This window comes from Euleptes europaea, chromosome 14, assembly GCF_029931775.1.
Source record: "Euleptes europaea isolate rEulEur1 chromosome 14, rEulEur1.hap1, whole genome shotgun sequence".
Classification (NCBI taxonomy): Eukaryota; Metazoa; Chordata; class Lepidosauria; order Squamata; family Sphaerodactylidae; genus Euleptes; species Euleptes europaea.
Genome location: NC_079325.1, coordinates 20,742,744 through 20,759,689, shown reverse-complemented (window position 1 = coordinate 20,759,689; position 16,946 = coordinate 20,742,744). Strand labels below are relative to the sequence as shown.

At 44.0% G+C, this 16,946-nt stretch overlaps 1 protein-coding gene across 1 annotated transcript in view; it reads right to left on the bottom strand.

Moving 5' to 3' along the window:
- KCNU1 (potassium calcium-activated channel subfamily U member 1) overlaps positions 1 to 16,946 on the bottom strand; it is a 102,336-nt gene that overhangs the window by 22,661 nt on the left and 62,729 nt on the right. The window contains exons 20-22 of the mRNA XM_056860894.1: positions 11,100 to 11,199; positions 5,362 to 5,586; positions 3,624 to 3,795 (exon numbers count right to left, since the gene is read on the bottom strand). Coding sequence (XP_056716872.1) covers positions 3,624 to 3,795; positions 5,362 to 5,586; positions 11,100 to 11,199 — 497 coding nt within the window. The remainder of the gene's footprint in view (positions 1 to 3,623; positions 3,796 to 5,361; positions 5,587 to 11,099; positions 11,200 to 16,946) is intronic.

Below are 16,946 nucleotides of genomic sequence, written 5' to 3'. Positions count from 1 at the left end.
CCTTTCTTGTGATAGCAGAAGAACATGTGAAGAACACACACCGATGCCTTATACTGAATCAGACCATAGGTCCACCTTGGTCCAAATTGTCTACTTAGACTGGCAGTAGCTCCCCAGGGTCTCAGGTGGAGCATTTTCACTTCACTTGCTACTTGATACTTTTAACTGAAGATACTGGGGATTAAATCTGGGACCTTCTGCTCTACCACTTAAAAGAAGAGCTGGTTTTCATATGCTGACTTTCTCGACCTTTTAAGGAGAATCAAACTGGCTTACAATCGCCTTCCCTTCCTCTCCCCACAACAGACACCTTCTGAGGCAGATGAGATTGAAAGAGTTCCATGAGAACTGTGACTAGCCCAAGGTCACCCAGCAGGCTGCATGTGGAGGAGTGGGGAATCAAACCTGGTTCTCCAGATTAGAGTCCACCACTCTTAACCACTACACCATGCTGGCTCCACAGCCACAGCCCTTCTCATGAAATAGCTATCTAAGTACTAAGGATGGAGTTTTCACTTAAACAATAGGAAACACAGAACATGAACATGTGAAGCTGCCTTCTACTGAATCTACCCATTGGTCTATCAAGGTAAGTCTTGTCTAATCAGGCTGGTAGCAGCTCTTCAGGGTCTCAGGTGGACATCTTTCACATCACCTACTATTTGACCCTTTTACCTGGAGATGCTGGGGATTGAACCTACGGCCTTCTGCATGCAAAGAAGATGTTCTGACAGCGAGTCAAAGTTCCTCACCCTATTCCTTAACATTGGCCTCACTGCAAAAAGAAAGCTTCAAAAATGTGGTGAATGATTACAGTAGGGCACTGATTCAGTGGTAGATCATCATATTTTGCACGCTGATCAAATCTGCTTTCATCAATTAACCAAAAAAGGATCTTGGGTAACAGGGCTGAAAGATTCTAAAGCAGAGGGTAGATTCAATAGTGATGCTGCAATATTAACAAAGAATGAGCCTCGCTGACGATGAAATTTATCCTGCTCTCAAGGTGAGTATTCCATACTATCAAATTGCTGGTTGGTTTGAATAGTATGGTTTCCATGCAGTTGGCCAAACTCATAATGACATAAGCAGACCGTTGGTGAATGCTAAGGATTGCTTTGTTTGGACCAATGGAAACTGCCGTTTTTTCCAGCCTTCTCATGTTGGTGAAAATGAGGAAGAGCAATTGCGAAGGAAGGCTGATGGAGTGATGAACTAGTGGGGAACTGGTGGGGAAGGGATTTGAGTGTGAGTGTGTGCACAAATGGGCATTGTATGAGGTGGTGGCAAGTGCTGTGCGAAACTGCCATAGATCAGTGGTACAGCACATGCTTGGAGTGCAGAAAACCCCAGTTTCAATCCCTGGCATCTCTGGTTAAAAAGACCATAGTAACGTTAGGAAAATATCTAGCAGGATTAGGGAAGCGCTCTGCCTGAGATCCTTGAGAGCCACTGCTTTTCAGACTAGATGCTATTGATACAATTTGGTGGGAAGATAGCACCCACCCATTGGGAGCCCCTGGCTTCCCACCATGTCATAGGGACATGGTAAGATGGCACCTGCCCTCCTTGGGCTCCAGTAGTGGGGCAGGATGTGGCAGCAGCCACCCACCTCACCCCACATAACACGATACAACATGAAGCCACCCCCTGCCCCCTTGTCTCCACAGTTTTTTTCCCATCCTTCCTGGGTCTTGGTCAGATTAGGTCTGCAACCTGGTCGTCAAATAAGGCTTCAACTGAAAACACACTCTGCACATGTGCAGATGCTCGGACTCAAATGATGAGCTGAACAAGAAAACAGTGTTTGATTCCCAATACATCCAAGCATTACAAGCTATGTAAATTCATATTCTGAACTTGGTAATTATACATCTCAGCAAGATCACTGGCTCTTCCTAACGTCCCTTCATTACTATAATCTTTGCTTTGGCACTGCCTGTGCATTATAAAATCTCTTGAATGATAATAAAGAAATGGGCAAACCACTTAGCGAAGCCATCCGTTCCCACCTCATCGCCAGTTAATTAATATTTTGTCTTTCCCAAGAGGACGACAAATCTGACTCTTTTGCAAAATTAAAGGTGGGGGAAGAGAAGCAATGAAGATTTTTTTTAAAAATCCTGTCAGACTGGAGTAGTTTTGTAGGCAGGTCTAAGCCAGGAGCCTCTTCCTCCTATAGAAGCCACAACCCACATCCTCTTACTTCCCAAAAAACATTCACTATTCAATGTATATGACACAAACTGTTCCATATGTTATTTCTTTTTTGTATTTACCTTTATCTTTGCTCCTCTGCTTTTCTATGTTTGTTTTGTACATTCATGTGCATTGAGTATGCACACTGTAGCCCTCACCTGGATAGCGCAGGCTAGCCTGATCTCATCGGATCTCAGAACCTAAGCAGGGTCAACCCTGGCAAGTATTTGGATGGGAGACCACCAAGGAATACTAGGGCCATGATGCAGAAGCAGGCAATGGCAAACTGCCTCTGAACATAGCTTGCCTTGAAAACCCCACTGGGGGTCACCATAAATCAGGTGTGACTTGATGGCAAAAAAAAGGGTGCATTGTAGGTTTTTATGCACACACCAAAAAATTAGGAAACAGTGTGAAGAAATAGGAAACGGCACACAATATATAACCATGGGAACAATCTGTGCAAGGAAGAAGCTACATTAAAATGAGGATTTTGGGTCAAAAGAAGAACGGTGAGAACTTTCTTAAAATCTCCCCTGGAAATATTATAGCAGTGGCAGTAAGGACAGCAGAAACTGCTTGCACTGCCATTTCTGTGCTCAGGTTCGAAGGGGAGGGGGTCTGTTCTTGCAAATACTGTGAGCTTGTAAAACAGGTGAATGTCCACCTGCTGAGTTCACCTGCTGAAGGAGGTCATCAGTATCATTAGTTTGGTATGTCCATTCCATTTAAAACTGTTGACAATTTTAAAGGGTGTGCGTTTACTTATTTGACTTCATTTATAGCCCATCACTGAGACTCGGGGCAGATTACGAAACATTACCCCCCCCCCCCACACACACACACAATGCAATAGGTCTAGGATTACAGAATTTAGGAAACAATGTGACCAGAAAACTGTCTAAGGCATGACATACCATCAATAATACCATATATCACTGGAAGGAGAAGAAGGAGGAGAAGAAGAAGATTTGGATTTTATATGCTGACTTTCTCTACATTTTAAGGTGAATCAAGCTGGTTTACAATCTCCTTCCCTTCGTTTCCCCACAACAGACACCCTGTGAGGGCTGAGAGTGTATGACTAGCCCAAGGTCACCCAGCTGGCTTCATGTGGAGGAGGGAGGAAACCAACCCAGTTCACCAGCTTTGAGTCCACCGCTCATGTGGAAAAGTGGGGTATCAAAACCGGTTCTCCAGATTAGAGTCCACAGCTCCTAACCACTACACCACGCTGGCTCCTCCTTAACAATGTTTAGAAGTGCAAGAGATTAAAAGACATTCCTAGCAACACTATTGAAAGTGCCTACAGACTTAGCTCATGTGTAGACTAAATAGCACTCATCGCAGGCTGTACCACATGAAAAACAAGGCTCGTCGTATTCCTGTGTACCGGATTACTTTCTCCACCTTCCCCCTCTTACCTCCTGAATGTCTGTAAAATGGCATGGAACGGATGTTGAGGGTCGCCAGGATAGATTTTGTGTCCACTAAAGTCTGATTACCAGTGCTTCTGGCATAGGCTGAGAGTACAGCACACATGGCACAGTGCTTGATGTTGACAGTCTTCAAGTCTACACAGGAAAGGGCACTGCCCTGGTAAGAGAGTAGGAATGGAGGATGAGAATTAGAGGGCAGTGCCAGGTCAATTCACATGTTAGTAAATCCAATGGCTGCCACAAGGACTTTGGATCAGATGTTTGCCTGGAGTTCCATGCTGGGAACTGAGTTCCCAGTTAGAGTCAAATATCCATTGAGACTGTGGTGAGCAGGGAGAAGAGGCTTAAACCTTGTGTTTTCCTAGCCTGAAATGACCCAAGAGAATCACTCTTCAATCCCGTTGGAGGAAATGAAATGTAGTGAAACATAAGTTTCCCCAGCAAGGGTCCTTTCAAATTGGGAAAATAACATAGGGGAGGGGGCTTCAGCCTGTCGCTGTAGTATAATTTATTGTGGTCCTTGACTGGTATAACCTGTCGATGTGATCCCCACCCAAATTTGGCTCCTCGGAACTGAGTTCCTATGACTGTCATACATATGTTAATAGGTGGACATGAGAACTGGCCCTGAGAACAGTGCCGAATTCAAGCTTCAGTTGAGATGTATGTGCAGAAGTATAGAAGCTTCTTCCAAGGGCACTGACATCCGAGAAAAACAGATCAAGCCCACATCAGGACATTACTGCTACAATGACTGAACTACTTATCATCCCCTTCTGAACAATTTGATGAATAAAATAAAGAAACAGAGAAAATTCATTCTATGGGGGTTGCAAGGCTCCAGAACTAAGAGGCCAATTTCAAACTAACGGTCAGCTACAGACCCTAGTAGCAGGCTATCAGAGCTTAAATTTGAATACTGGAGAGTCAGTGTGTTCTAGTAGTCCATATGTTGGAGAGACCCAGGTTCAAATCCCCACTCTGGTGACTTGGACCAGTCCCATAAATCTTTGTATACTGAGTAAGACTGAGTATTGAGATGTTAAAACTAGGGAAGGGGCTGTGGCTCAGAGGTAGGTAAAATGAAAGACCTCTCCCAGAGACCCTGGAGAGCAGCTGCTAGTCTGAGTTTTGCATGCAGAAGGTCCCAGGTCACCTGGCATCTCCAGTTAAAAAGACCAGGTAGGAGGTAATGAAAAAGGCCTCTACCTGAGACCCTGGGGAGTAGCTGCCAGTCTGAGTTAAGGTTGCCAGCTCTGGGTTGGGAAATACCTAGAGATTTTGGGGGAGAGCCTGAGGAGGGTGGGGTTTGAGGAGGGGAGGGACTTTAGTGCCATAGAGTCCAATTGCCAAAGCGACCATTTACTCCAGGGGAACTGATCTCTGTTGCCTGGAGATTAGTTGTAATAGCGGGAGATCTCCAGCCACCACCTGGAGATTGGCAACCCTAGTCTGAGTAGGCAATGCTGACCTTGATGGATCAAGGGTCTGATTCAGTATAATGTGTACATGTGTACAAAAATGTGGCTTTTTTAAAAACAAAAGCGTGGTCACAGGGAAAGAGAAGACGCAACGTGGAATAATCCCCATTCTTCTTTTCAGAGGCTGCCAGTTAGGTACCACAAAAGTTGTTTGGGCTAGGCCTAGAGTACAATACAGGTTTCCTACAATAAGAAAATACAAAGGAAGCTTGAAACAAATGATAAATAATGGATCTGTATACCTGCAATAAGAACAGTTTAGGGAAATTCTGGATGAATTCCCATTCTCTCTGGAGATATTCAAGAGATCCAACAAAGACAATATCCTTCAATTCGTTAAAGGAGAAGTTGCTGGCACGCAGGGGCATCACAAAGTTGCGTAGTCCAATCAGGGATGAGTTGGCATCTCCGAAAACACAGACGACAATGTGATTGCGAAACACAGGGCCGAGCTTCCTTTTTCGCATCTAAACGAGATGGGAAAGAACTGTTTGTGGCCATGGGACAGTTTGTTCCCTTACGGAGAAGACTCGCAGGAGAATTTGGAGCACCACCATGCTGGGCAACAAACAATCGTAAGTCACATAACTGAGGCAGCGACAGACCATCACGAAGTGCATATCGAATTTCCCTTTGGGCAGAGCATGCCCAAAATTTCAGTGGGGCTTGTGAATCAGATCAACGTGGACATCAAAAAAATCAGATTCCAACAAGCCCACCTGAACTGATTAACCTGAAGCAGTGCTTTGCATTTCTTAAGAGCCTTTTTAACTAGGGTTGCCAGGTGCCCGCTGGTGGTGGGCAAACCACCGGCAATTTACCCCTCTGCCCACCAACCACCTGAGGGTGCATACCACGCGCGTCACTTCCGGTTTAGAACTGGAAGTTCCGCCTCGCAAGGGGCCTTTTACCTCTTAGTTTGAGTGGTAAAGGACCGCTTTACCACTCAAACTAAGAGGTAAAGGCCCTTTTGATGAGGCACTTCCGGTTCTAAACTGGAAGTGATGTGAGCGCGTTGGCGCGCATGCGCACGCACATGCACACGCACTTAACAAGAAGAGCCTCTTGCCGGAGGAGGTAAGGTACCTAGCAACCCTATCTTTAACACAACCTTTTGTGTTTGCTCTGCCCCCACCGTGAAGAATCACCTCAAAAAACCATGCAAAATTACAGCTATGCACACGGTGGTTGTTAATAGCTATGCAAAGAGGAATGAAAGAGAAGGTGTGTGTGTGTGTGTGTGTGTATGGGTGTGTGTGTGTGTGTGCGTAATTTCTCCTTTTGCATCAGGACCCTGAATAGGCATTTTAAAGTAAAGGTAAAGGTCCCCTATGCCAGCACCGGGTCATTCCTGACCTATGGGGTGACATCCCATCCCGACGTTTCCAAGGCAGACTTTGTTTGCGGGGTGGTTGGCCATTGCCTTCCCCAGTCATCTTCCCTTTACCCCCGCAAGCTGGGTACTCATTTTACCGACCTCGGAAGGATTGAAGGCTGAGTCAACCTTGAGCCGGCTACCTGAAACCGACTTCCTGTCGGGATCGAACTCAGGTCGTGAGCAGAGCTTGGACTGCAGTACTGCAGCTTACCACTCTGCACCACAGGGCTCCTACGGCATTTTAAAAGTTGCATTTAAAAAAACAGCTTTGAGCGAGCATCAAAATTGACCCTGCATAAATGGCCCAGGTCTCCATTCTTCTTAGCATTGCCCTTTTGAATGGTCAAAGATGATGTCTCCTTTATTTGCCAGCAGAAAAACTGGTTGGATTCAGCTCATTGTTTTCCAGACAAATTGTATGTGTTCCTGTTAAATACATACAAATTAGAGTCCCGTAAAGAAAATCATGTTGCTTCATAGCACACCACGCTAATTTTTGTACTATCTCTGTGCATGTGATATGACAAAGCAACTATTAATTAGGTATGACTGAGGAAACCTTTACATGATTGGTACATGGTATATGTCCACACTCCCAATCTAGAGCTGTCAAACTCGCGCCTTCATAAAAACACTCCTGCCACAATGGGTTTTTTCTTCTGTGAGAAATAAAAGACTCATGTCAGGGGAACTTTGCTGATGACTGATTAGAATCATAGCCAAATTAAATGATCATCTCTAACTAATTGGATTAGTCTAAATTGAATAATGAAACCTCGAGTTCTATTTAGTGGAACGTGCCTTAAATCCAATTATTAGTCTGTCAAGGGATGCTAAACAATTGAAGCGATCCATTCTATAGGCTTTTAAATAGGGATGATTAGGGAAAAAGCGAGATTGCGGGTCGGATGTGGTCAGATGTTTCAGTGTAGAGGAAGTGGTTTGATCACCCGTTCCCTGACTTGAAAACCCTGCCGTAAATATTGTGCTTAAACCACTTCTCCTCAAGTCACAGCTGACATATGGCGACCCCAGGTGGGGTTTTCAAGGCAAGAGATGTTTGGAGGTGGTTTGCCATTGCCTGCCTCCATGTCATGACCCTGGTATTTCTTGGAGATCTCCCATCCAAATACAAGCCAGGGTCAGGGCTGAGAGTGTGTGACTGGCCCAAGGTCAAGATCAAGTTTATTAATAGGTCGACAGACCAATCACGAGCCAACACATCAAAATTTCAAGAAACAATAGTTTTGCACCGCAGAATCACAGACTGCCCGCACATATAAAAGTGTAAGGTCAATAAAAGCAACCCTGGTTAAAATTATCACATTAAAATTGATAAAATTGTAAAATATTCTAGCAATCCTTCTCTAATAAAGCTCTGCGTATTTTAATAGCAACAGCACAGAACTTGGCAGTTTGGAGCGTAAGCTGAGGGTCTTCTCCTAATAGGAGCTTCTTTGCCGAAAGCTCAACTGACTCATCAGGGAATTTACCAAGTAGGGGGGAAAGACTGGCCCAAGGTCACCCAGCAAGCTTCCATGATGCAAGTGGGGACTTGAACCTGGGTTTCCCAGGCCCCAGTCCAACTTCTATCTTGCTTTAAAATGAATGTCTGTCTTCACCCCAAGATGCTTACTGTTAGGGTTGCCAGGTCCCTCTTCGCAACTGACGGGAGATTTTGGGGGCAGAGCCTGAAGAGGGCGGGGTTTGGGGAGGGGAGGGACTTCAATGACATAGAGTTCAATTGCCAAAGCGGCCGTTTTTCTCCAGGTGATCTGATCTCTATCGGCTGGAGATCAGTTGAATTAGCAGGAGATCTCCTGCTACTACCTGGCAGTTGGCAACCCTACTTACCGTAGGCCCATTTTTCTTTGGGCCTCGGTGGCCTCCTGATCATGCTATCCCAGTTCAACTGAAATTTTCACCAAGAACTCCCAGTTTTTGTATTCTGGCACCTGAAGAGAAGTGGGACAGATGTAGGGATGCTGGCAAAGTCTGAGAGTTTGCTGATTCGGGCTAAACATTGCAGGTTTGTATCGGTTACTTTAACCAGAGGGCAGAATTTGCAGCTGCTGAACATGTTCAGTTTACAGTCCCTGGAACTCAGGGTTCGGGTTTTCAAAAGTAACCATGTAACTTTGCCTGCTGACTATACCTTTAGTATGTTGATGTCAGCATGGTTGATAGATATTTTCTCCTTAGGCATTAATTGTCAGGGGATAATCCCCTCATCTCCCTGAGGTTTCAGGAAAATAAAAGGGGATTGTTTGTGTATGTTTCTGGGGTCACTGCCTCTGTAACACACCCTCCCCCTCAGAACAGTACACAGACACATGCACTCCTTCCCCCCTCCCATGACTGAATTATGCAGTTGTTGATGTAATTTACACTAAAAGATAAAAAATAATGTGTAAAGAGCTGTAAAAAACCCAGCTAAAAATCAGATTATTTAAAGAAAGAAATCTCTGGATATTCTCATGTTTCCTGCGAACACAGACTTTCTCTGCACAGGTCCGCACAGGTTTATTCCTGTGCATCATAAAACTTCTAGTACAGTGGTTCTCAACCTTTTTTGCTCCATCCCCCTTTTTCACCATAGTTCAGACTACAATTCCCCCTTCCCAAAATAGTCTATCTCAAAAGGTGCATTCCAAATAATATGCACTTTGCTGAATAGTGGTCCCAACCCCCCCCCCGGAACCCTAAAATTCCCCCCAGGGGGGAATTCCCCCCTTGTTGAGAACCCCTGTTCTAGTAGATTAAAGCGCAGATGCATTTATGAAACTACATAATCTCCAGATTCACAGTGCAAAAAAAACAAAACAAAAAACCCAAATCACAACAGGTCTGGGGAGAATGGAAGTAACTTGAGATAGGTTAATAAAGTAACTGATTTCCCTGATTATGAAGGAGTTGGGTTCTGTGATCCTAATGTAGCCAGATTTCAAGGCTAAAGATGCATGATATTAACAAGAAGAAGAGTTGGTTTTTTATACCCCGATTTCGTCTACCTTTCAGCAGTCTCAAACTGGTTTACAATCGCCTTCCTCTCCCCACAATAGATACCTTGGGAGGTACTGTAGGTGGGGCTGAGAGAATTCGGAGAGAACTGTGACTAGTCCAAGGTCACCCAGCAGGCTTCAAGTGGAGGAATCAAACCCAGTTCTCCAGATTAGAGTCCACCGCTCTTAACCGCCACACCGCGCTGGCTCAGTTTCAGAGTCTCAGTGAATAGGTGCACGGATACAGCAATGCAAATTCAATTTTAAACAACCAAAGGAAAAGACATAAAATAACCGCAGCAGCAGCAGAAGGAAGAAGGGTGGGAAAATATAAAACAAATAGATACTACTTTTCTTTTGTACACTGGGGTCCAAAAATAGTCAAAATGCACTTGGGAAAATGCTGAGATAGCATTCAGATGTCACGACAAAGGATTGGATCCAACAAAAAGGAAAAAGGCCTCCTCTTTGATCACTCAAAATGGCTATGCTGAGAATCATGGAACATGAATGTACAAAAGCAATGTGGGATGGGATGGGAATTGGATGAGGTTGAGTGAAAAAGCTGGCTGGATCCAACCCAAAGAGAGGTTCATCCATAAGGCTGTGCTTGTATGTTCCCCTGACTCCCGCTTTGTGCATGAACCATGATTGAAGACATTCTGTTTTGGGAAGCCTTGAACTAAACTCCAGTTCATCACAATGTCTGAATGCAGGCATTTGAGCAAAATGGCTTGTTTCCCTCTGGGATACTAAATCTCTGTTTAATTCCAAAGCTGGGGATCGATCCTGGGATCTTCTGAATGCAAACCATGTCTTACACTCCCAGTCCATGTGCCAGCAGTATTTCACCACAAAGGAAAGGTGGCACCTTTTAGGAAATTTCTATGAAGTATAATTTGTGGATGCTGCTTTTTCATTTATTTTTCTGGAAACGAGTGTTTTTAGATCGCTGTGTCTTTGGGGATTTTTTTTTTTTTTTTGCATATTTGTTTTATAGTTTGTTGTAAGCCACCATATGGATCCATTTAGATGGGATATAAATGTTTTCAATCAACCAATCAATCAATCAATCTCTGTTATACTTTGTGTTTGTCAGGAAAAAGAGTGATTTTAAAAAAAGCTATCACTATGTCCCCACAGTACAATAAACAACAGCTCCATGTTTTAGATTTTTAAATCTGTTTGAACTCAGCTGGATGCAGGCACTTCTCTCAGTGGCCCAAAACAGGGCAGGAGAAAGGCAATCCATATAGAAATCTAAGTAGTAAAGGCCCAGACATCAGCTCTGGGTCACCAACTTCAAGGTAGGGTTCTCCCATAATCACAACTAATCTCCACACTACAATTTCCTTGGCACCCTTGGAGGGTGGATTCTATGGTAAATCGTAGAGTCTAGGAGAGCTGGAAGCCCTGACAGCACGCCCCCACTGAGTTCTCTGTTCTCTCCAAACACCACCTTCTCCAGGCACTGCAAATTTCCAGAAATTTCAGAAGCTGGAGTTGGCAACCTTAACATAGGCATGCTGAAACCCTTAATTCATGTCACATAAGAATTAAAATCACAGTGGCCTACATTCCTTATAGGTATTGTACCTACCAAGATAGCCTTTTCTAAAGGGACAGCTTCACACCAATGGAACATTCCTGTAGAGTCTAGCAAGAGGTCACTTGATTTTCCTTCTAGGATTGTTGACTTTCTAGGTGGACAAAATGATGGATTAGTAGGATGCGACATTTGGCACAATAAACAATGACTTCTCCATAAACAGCAGCTCCCCAGCTAAACATAGGTATCATTTTGAGCCAGCTGGAACATGATATAAAGTCTTCTCCAGGCTAAACATACTCCACTCCCTCAACCTTTCCTCATAGGACTTGGTCTCCAGACCCCTCACCATCTTTGTTGCTCTCCTCTGGACACATTCCAGCTTGTCTACATCTTTCTTACATTGTGGTGCCCATAACTGAACACATCTTTCAAGTAAGCTAATCTGAGATGGAGTAACTGGCCCAATGTCGCCTAGTGAGATTCATGGCAGAGTGGGGAATTTGAACTTAGATCTCCCAGATCTTAATCCAACCACCATAACCACACTAGATCTGTCATTAATAAAGCAAATACCTTTTTGGCCTTGAATGAAAATCTATATATGATTCCCCCCCATGCAATTTATGTGGTATTTATACACACAGTATATGTCATTGATGCATATAATATTGGCATAACATATAATGCCAATTTATTAATACACAATAACACACACACACATTTTATATGAAAAATTCAGCACAAGGAAACAGAAACTTATGCCAAAATAAAGAATCACTGCTTTGGTTTGCAAAAGGGAGAAGTGAAATTGAAACAGAGATTCTTTGGGTCCAGACAGCAGGGAGGAGAAATTCTAAGTCATCCCCACTTAGTAAAGCTGGACATGATTGATGGGTCCTTGCCAAACACCTTTCTATACATCCCTGAAAAGTTGATGTATGAATGCATCTTTCGGTTTGATTTTATGCCGCAGAAAGCAAATGCGGTGTAGGGCCACATTGCCTCTTTCTTTTTCTTTTCTTTTTCTTTTTTGCCATTTTGAATGGGTTTCTTGAAAGGAAATCACTGATAGTAGAGGATAATGTGGGGGAATAAATTAGCCGGTGTCTCTCAGTACGCCTGTGCCAAGAATAGACATTTCTGTCCATTAGTCATATGGCACCTCCCCAGCATTTGAAACCTCCTCCCTCCTGCCCAGATGATGGATTGGTCAGCTGGTGATTAAATTGTGTTTTGGCAAGAAGGAAGCTATCTTCTTGCAAGCTCTTTTAACTCAGCCCAGCTCAGCAAATCAATCAGTGCACACTTTCCCATCATCATAAAACCATGATCTATGTACACAAGCTGTCACAGATGATATCTCCCTTCACTCAAATGTTATAGGAAGCATTGATGCCCCGGAGGAAACACCTGTCAGAGCTCTGGGTAGGGAAATAAAAAGGCAAAGCTGCTTGAAACACACTTCATCACCAAAGCATCCTTCTCTAGATATCATTGTGAAAGCCAAAAAAAAAGGGGGGGGGATGCTCATCTATCTTTCTGTTCCTTAACTAATGTTCCCTTTCTGCCACATTCTCTGCAAATAATAGGAACCTTTCAGGAATCTACTTTTCTTGGGAGATCAGTGAATCATTCTAGAGAATGCACTAAAGAGCTTCAGGAACATGAGGCAAGAAGAATGAGGATGATAGAAATAGAAATCTAGGGTCTGGCATAAACTTGTGGCCAGGTGTTCCAAGGGCTTTTCACACTACCCTGTTTCATTTGTTATGACTTTGGTGATCCAGCTGTGCATAAGGGGAGATCATGCTATGCACAATTGCTATTTGGGTGAACAGAATGGTGCATACATTTTCCAGCTTTGGGGCGTCCAATTGAAAAGATGGATTTTTGAAGTTGCACATTTAAATGTCCTGAAGTGGGAAAATTACCAGGTTGCCCTATTCAAACAAAATAGTAACTGTGCATATTAGGAGGATTATGGGTAACATTACCTATAATCCTCCTAATATGCACAGTTACTATTTTGTTTGAATATTATGCAAGGTTGGAGCACCAAAATCGTAACGACTGAAGAGGGCTAATTTCAGTTGTGTTTTCTTTCAACCTTACTGAAGCAAATAAAAGTTGGCAAATGAAGTCTTATGCAGATTTACACCAGTCTAAGCCAATGATTTCCAATGGGCTTAGACTGGAACACACTGTAGAACCCTTTTGTGAAACCTTTGCAAAACAACAGCAGAACCAGACCCTTTTATTAGGATTGACTAAAACATTGTGGAACTCCCTGCCCCAGGATGTGGTGATGGCTGCCAGCTTGGAGGGCTTTAAGAGGGGAGTGGACATATTTATGGAGGAGAGGGGTATTCATGGCTATTAGTTAGAATGGATAATAGTCATGCTGCATACCTATTCTCTCTAATATCAGAGGAGCATGCCTATTATTTTGGGTGCGGTGGAACACAGGCAGGATGGTGCTGCTGCAGCCGTCTTGTTTGTGGCTTCCTAGAGGCACCTGGTTGGCCACTCTGTGAACAGACTGCTGGACTTGATGGACCTTGGTCTGATCCAGCATGGCCTTTCTTATGTTCTTATGTTCTTACCACAAAGTATTCAAAAGCTTTTGAGTTCCGCACACTATAGAGAGCAGGTTGCCAGACTAAACGGTCTGATCCAGCAGAATTTTTCTTATGTTTGTATTTTATTTACACATTTGGATGGCAAGCTGCTTCTGCCTCAGAATCATGCAATATTGTTTCAAAAACCCATTTAAAAACATTAATTAAAACACCAAATCTATCAAAATCTCCACCTGCAATCCCTTTTTTGCAACATCCACGCATCTGGGGAATCAGTGCTCCCCCATTTAGTAACTCCCCCCCCCACACAACTCTGTTAACTCCCAAGTGGTCTGCCTGCTTGAAAGATTATTTATATTATTCTGGACTGGCAGCAGAGTGGCGTAATTAGGATGGGGTAGGCAGACACATTTCATGGTGTTCATCCCACAATCCTACTCTTTTGATCCAGCAATAAAAACACACACAAATAAAATAAAACAAGGACATAAGAACATAAGAAAGGCCATGCTGGATCAGACCAAGGTCCATCAAGTCCAGCAGTCTGTTCACAAATTGGCCAACCAGGTGCCTCTAGGAATCCCACAAACAAGACGACTGCAGCAGCATTATCCTGCCTGTGTTCCACAACACCTAAGATAATAGGCATGCTCCTCTGATCCTGGAGAGAATAGGTATGCATCATGACTAGTATCCATTTTTACTAGTAGCCATGAATAGTCCACTCCCCTCTTAAAGCCTTCCATGTTGGCAGACCTTGAGTAGGCCAATTGCCCTGCCTTATCTTATTTTGCTACCCTACCAATAAGACATGGAACCATCACACTTGCTGTTGGAAGGATTATTTCATTTTTATTACACCCTTTCTCTGAGGAGTTCAGCGTAGCATACACAATCTCTTCTCCTGCTTCCAGTTTTGAATCACAGCAATCCTATATGGTAGGCTGGACTGGCCCAAAGACATGAACAGGGATTTGAACCTGAGTTATTCTGATATGTCCAGCCACTATAAAATCACACCAGTTTTCATATAACGCAATGGGAATGTTATCTCAAAGAAACACAGTAGGTTTCAAATGTAGCAAAGACTACACAATGTTTCCTTTTCACTTTAATGCAGTGTTTTGGGAAACCATTGGCTCTCCCTCAGCACTTCATTACCATGAATTAACACCACTTGATCTATAACAGCTCAACAATATGTTTTGCTTACCATCATGGAAAATTTAATAAATGTACGCCTGTGTAGAGGGGCTTATTGTAATTGAAAATGATTATTATTTATAGCATTCCAACCACTAATCAGCAAAAGGCCCCTGTAGACAGATAAAACAAATCACCAAATACACGGTAACATTTTAATAGTGATTATATCTATTGTGTTGGGAGAAGAGTACAAATGAACGGATACTTCTGCGCTTAGCTATGAACTATTTATTTACGAAGGAAGAGAAGAGAAGAGAAGAGAAGAGGGGAGGGGAGGGGAGGAGAGGGGAGGAGAGGAAGAAAGAAAGAAAGAAAGAAAGAAAGAAAGAAAGAAAGAAAGAAAGAAAGAAAGAAAGAAAGAAAGAAAGAAAGAAAGAAAGAAAGAAAGAAAGCTTCCCTGTGGAAGTTCCAGGGGAAAACTTGGAATATTGCAAACAACTATAACAGCAGCAGCAGCAAAACACAGTAATTTCCATCTTTGCCTTTGGCCCTAACTTATTTCTGAGAACTTCAGATGAAACTGCAACTTGATGCTGACTATCAGCACATTCCTGACTGGAATGCCTGTGCCGGGCTTGCGTTGCCTCCTAAGGAGGTTTCAGCCCGGCCGAAACCTCCCTCCGACACAAAAAAACCATGCAGCCCTCATAGTGGAGTATCTCGGAGGGGGGGAAGGGGGCATTCCTGAGCCAAAACGGGAATGGCTGGCACTATAACACCCCGGGAATGCCTCCTGGGATGCTGTTATGCCCCGGGAATGTCTCCTTGGATGCCGTAACGCCCCGGGAATGCCTTTGCCGGTGTCTGGATGCCAACGGCAGGCTCCGCCAGCAGCCGGAGACCGGCATCCAGCTCAGCACACCGGCGCTGGGGCAACAAACACCGGCATGCGCCTCCCGGACGCCGGCACTATGGGCCCTTGTGCCAGTGTGGGCCTTCGCTGGCCTCCAAAGGCCTTTGGGCATGGCCGCCGGCATGGCTCAGGAATGGGCTGTGCAAATCAGTGTTTCTCTTGCTGAACCACTGCTGCAAAACCTGCAATCAATCTGCTATAAAGCATACTGCAGAAACACTACCTCCATTTTATCACGCAAGTAACAGAACCATTACAAAATTAAGAACCCTCCCCCCACACACACACAATTGCAAATGGTATGAATGGAAACTGTGTGAAGTATGAGGAAAATTGGGGGGGGGCACACTTTAATGTAGTATAATGCAATGCAACAACAGTGCTATCAGTCGAACGGTCTGTTTAGCACATGGGATGCTATCACTGTTCTCCATGCAATGATATGAAATTAACTAGCGGTCTTTCAGAGCAGCCTGAATCAAACCATACAGCCGGTACATGTGATTGTAGCAGCTCTGAGTTTTGCTATCTTGATTAGCACAAAGGGCCCTATCGTTATGGTTTCAAATGACAGACTAATGGGTATTCAGGGACATGACAAAAGAAGGTTAATGTTCCTTAATGACTGGGGATGTTTTCTTTAATGTCTGGAAATCTCTAGCTCCTACTTTCAGAATGTGAAACCAATCAGGGCCAGAGGGCAGAGAAACTGTAGCAAATGTAAAGGGCGAGGGGAGCACTGAGTTTAGTTCGATTGAAAGCAATGAAGGGGAATTGTCTATAGAAGAAGAGTTGGTTTTTATATGCCGACTTTCTCTACCACTTTAAGCAGAATCAAACCGGCTCACAATCACCTTCCCTTCCCCTCCCACAACAGGCACCCTGTGAGATAGGTGGGGCTGAGAGAGTTCTTAATACAACTGTGACTAGCCCAAGGTCACCCAGCTGGCTTCATGTGGAGAAGTGGAGAAACCAACATGGTTCACCAGACTAGCGTCTGCCACTCATGTGGAGGACTGGGGGAAAACCCGATTCTCCAGATCAGGGTCCACTACTCCAAACGACCGCTCTTAACCACTACACCATTCTGACTCTCTTATAGGGCCTAATTAGTTTTGTAGACAACTGGGGAAGGCAATGGCAAACACCCCGTAAACAGTCTGCCTAGTAAACGTTGGGATGTGATGTCACCCTATGGGTTAGTAATGACCCGGTGCTTGCACCTTTAACTTTTTAGTTCTCTGTTTGGGACTTGGC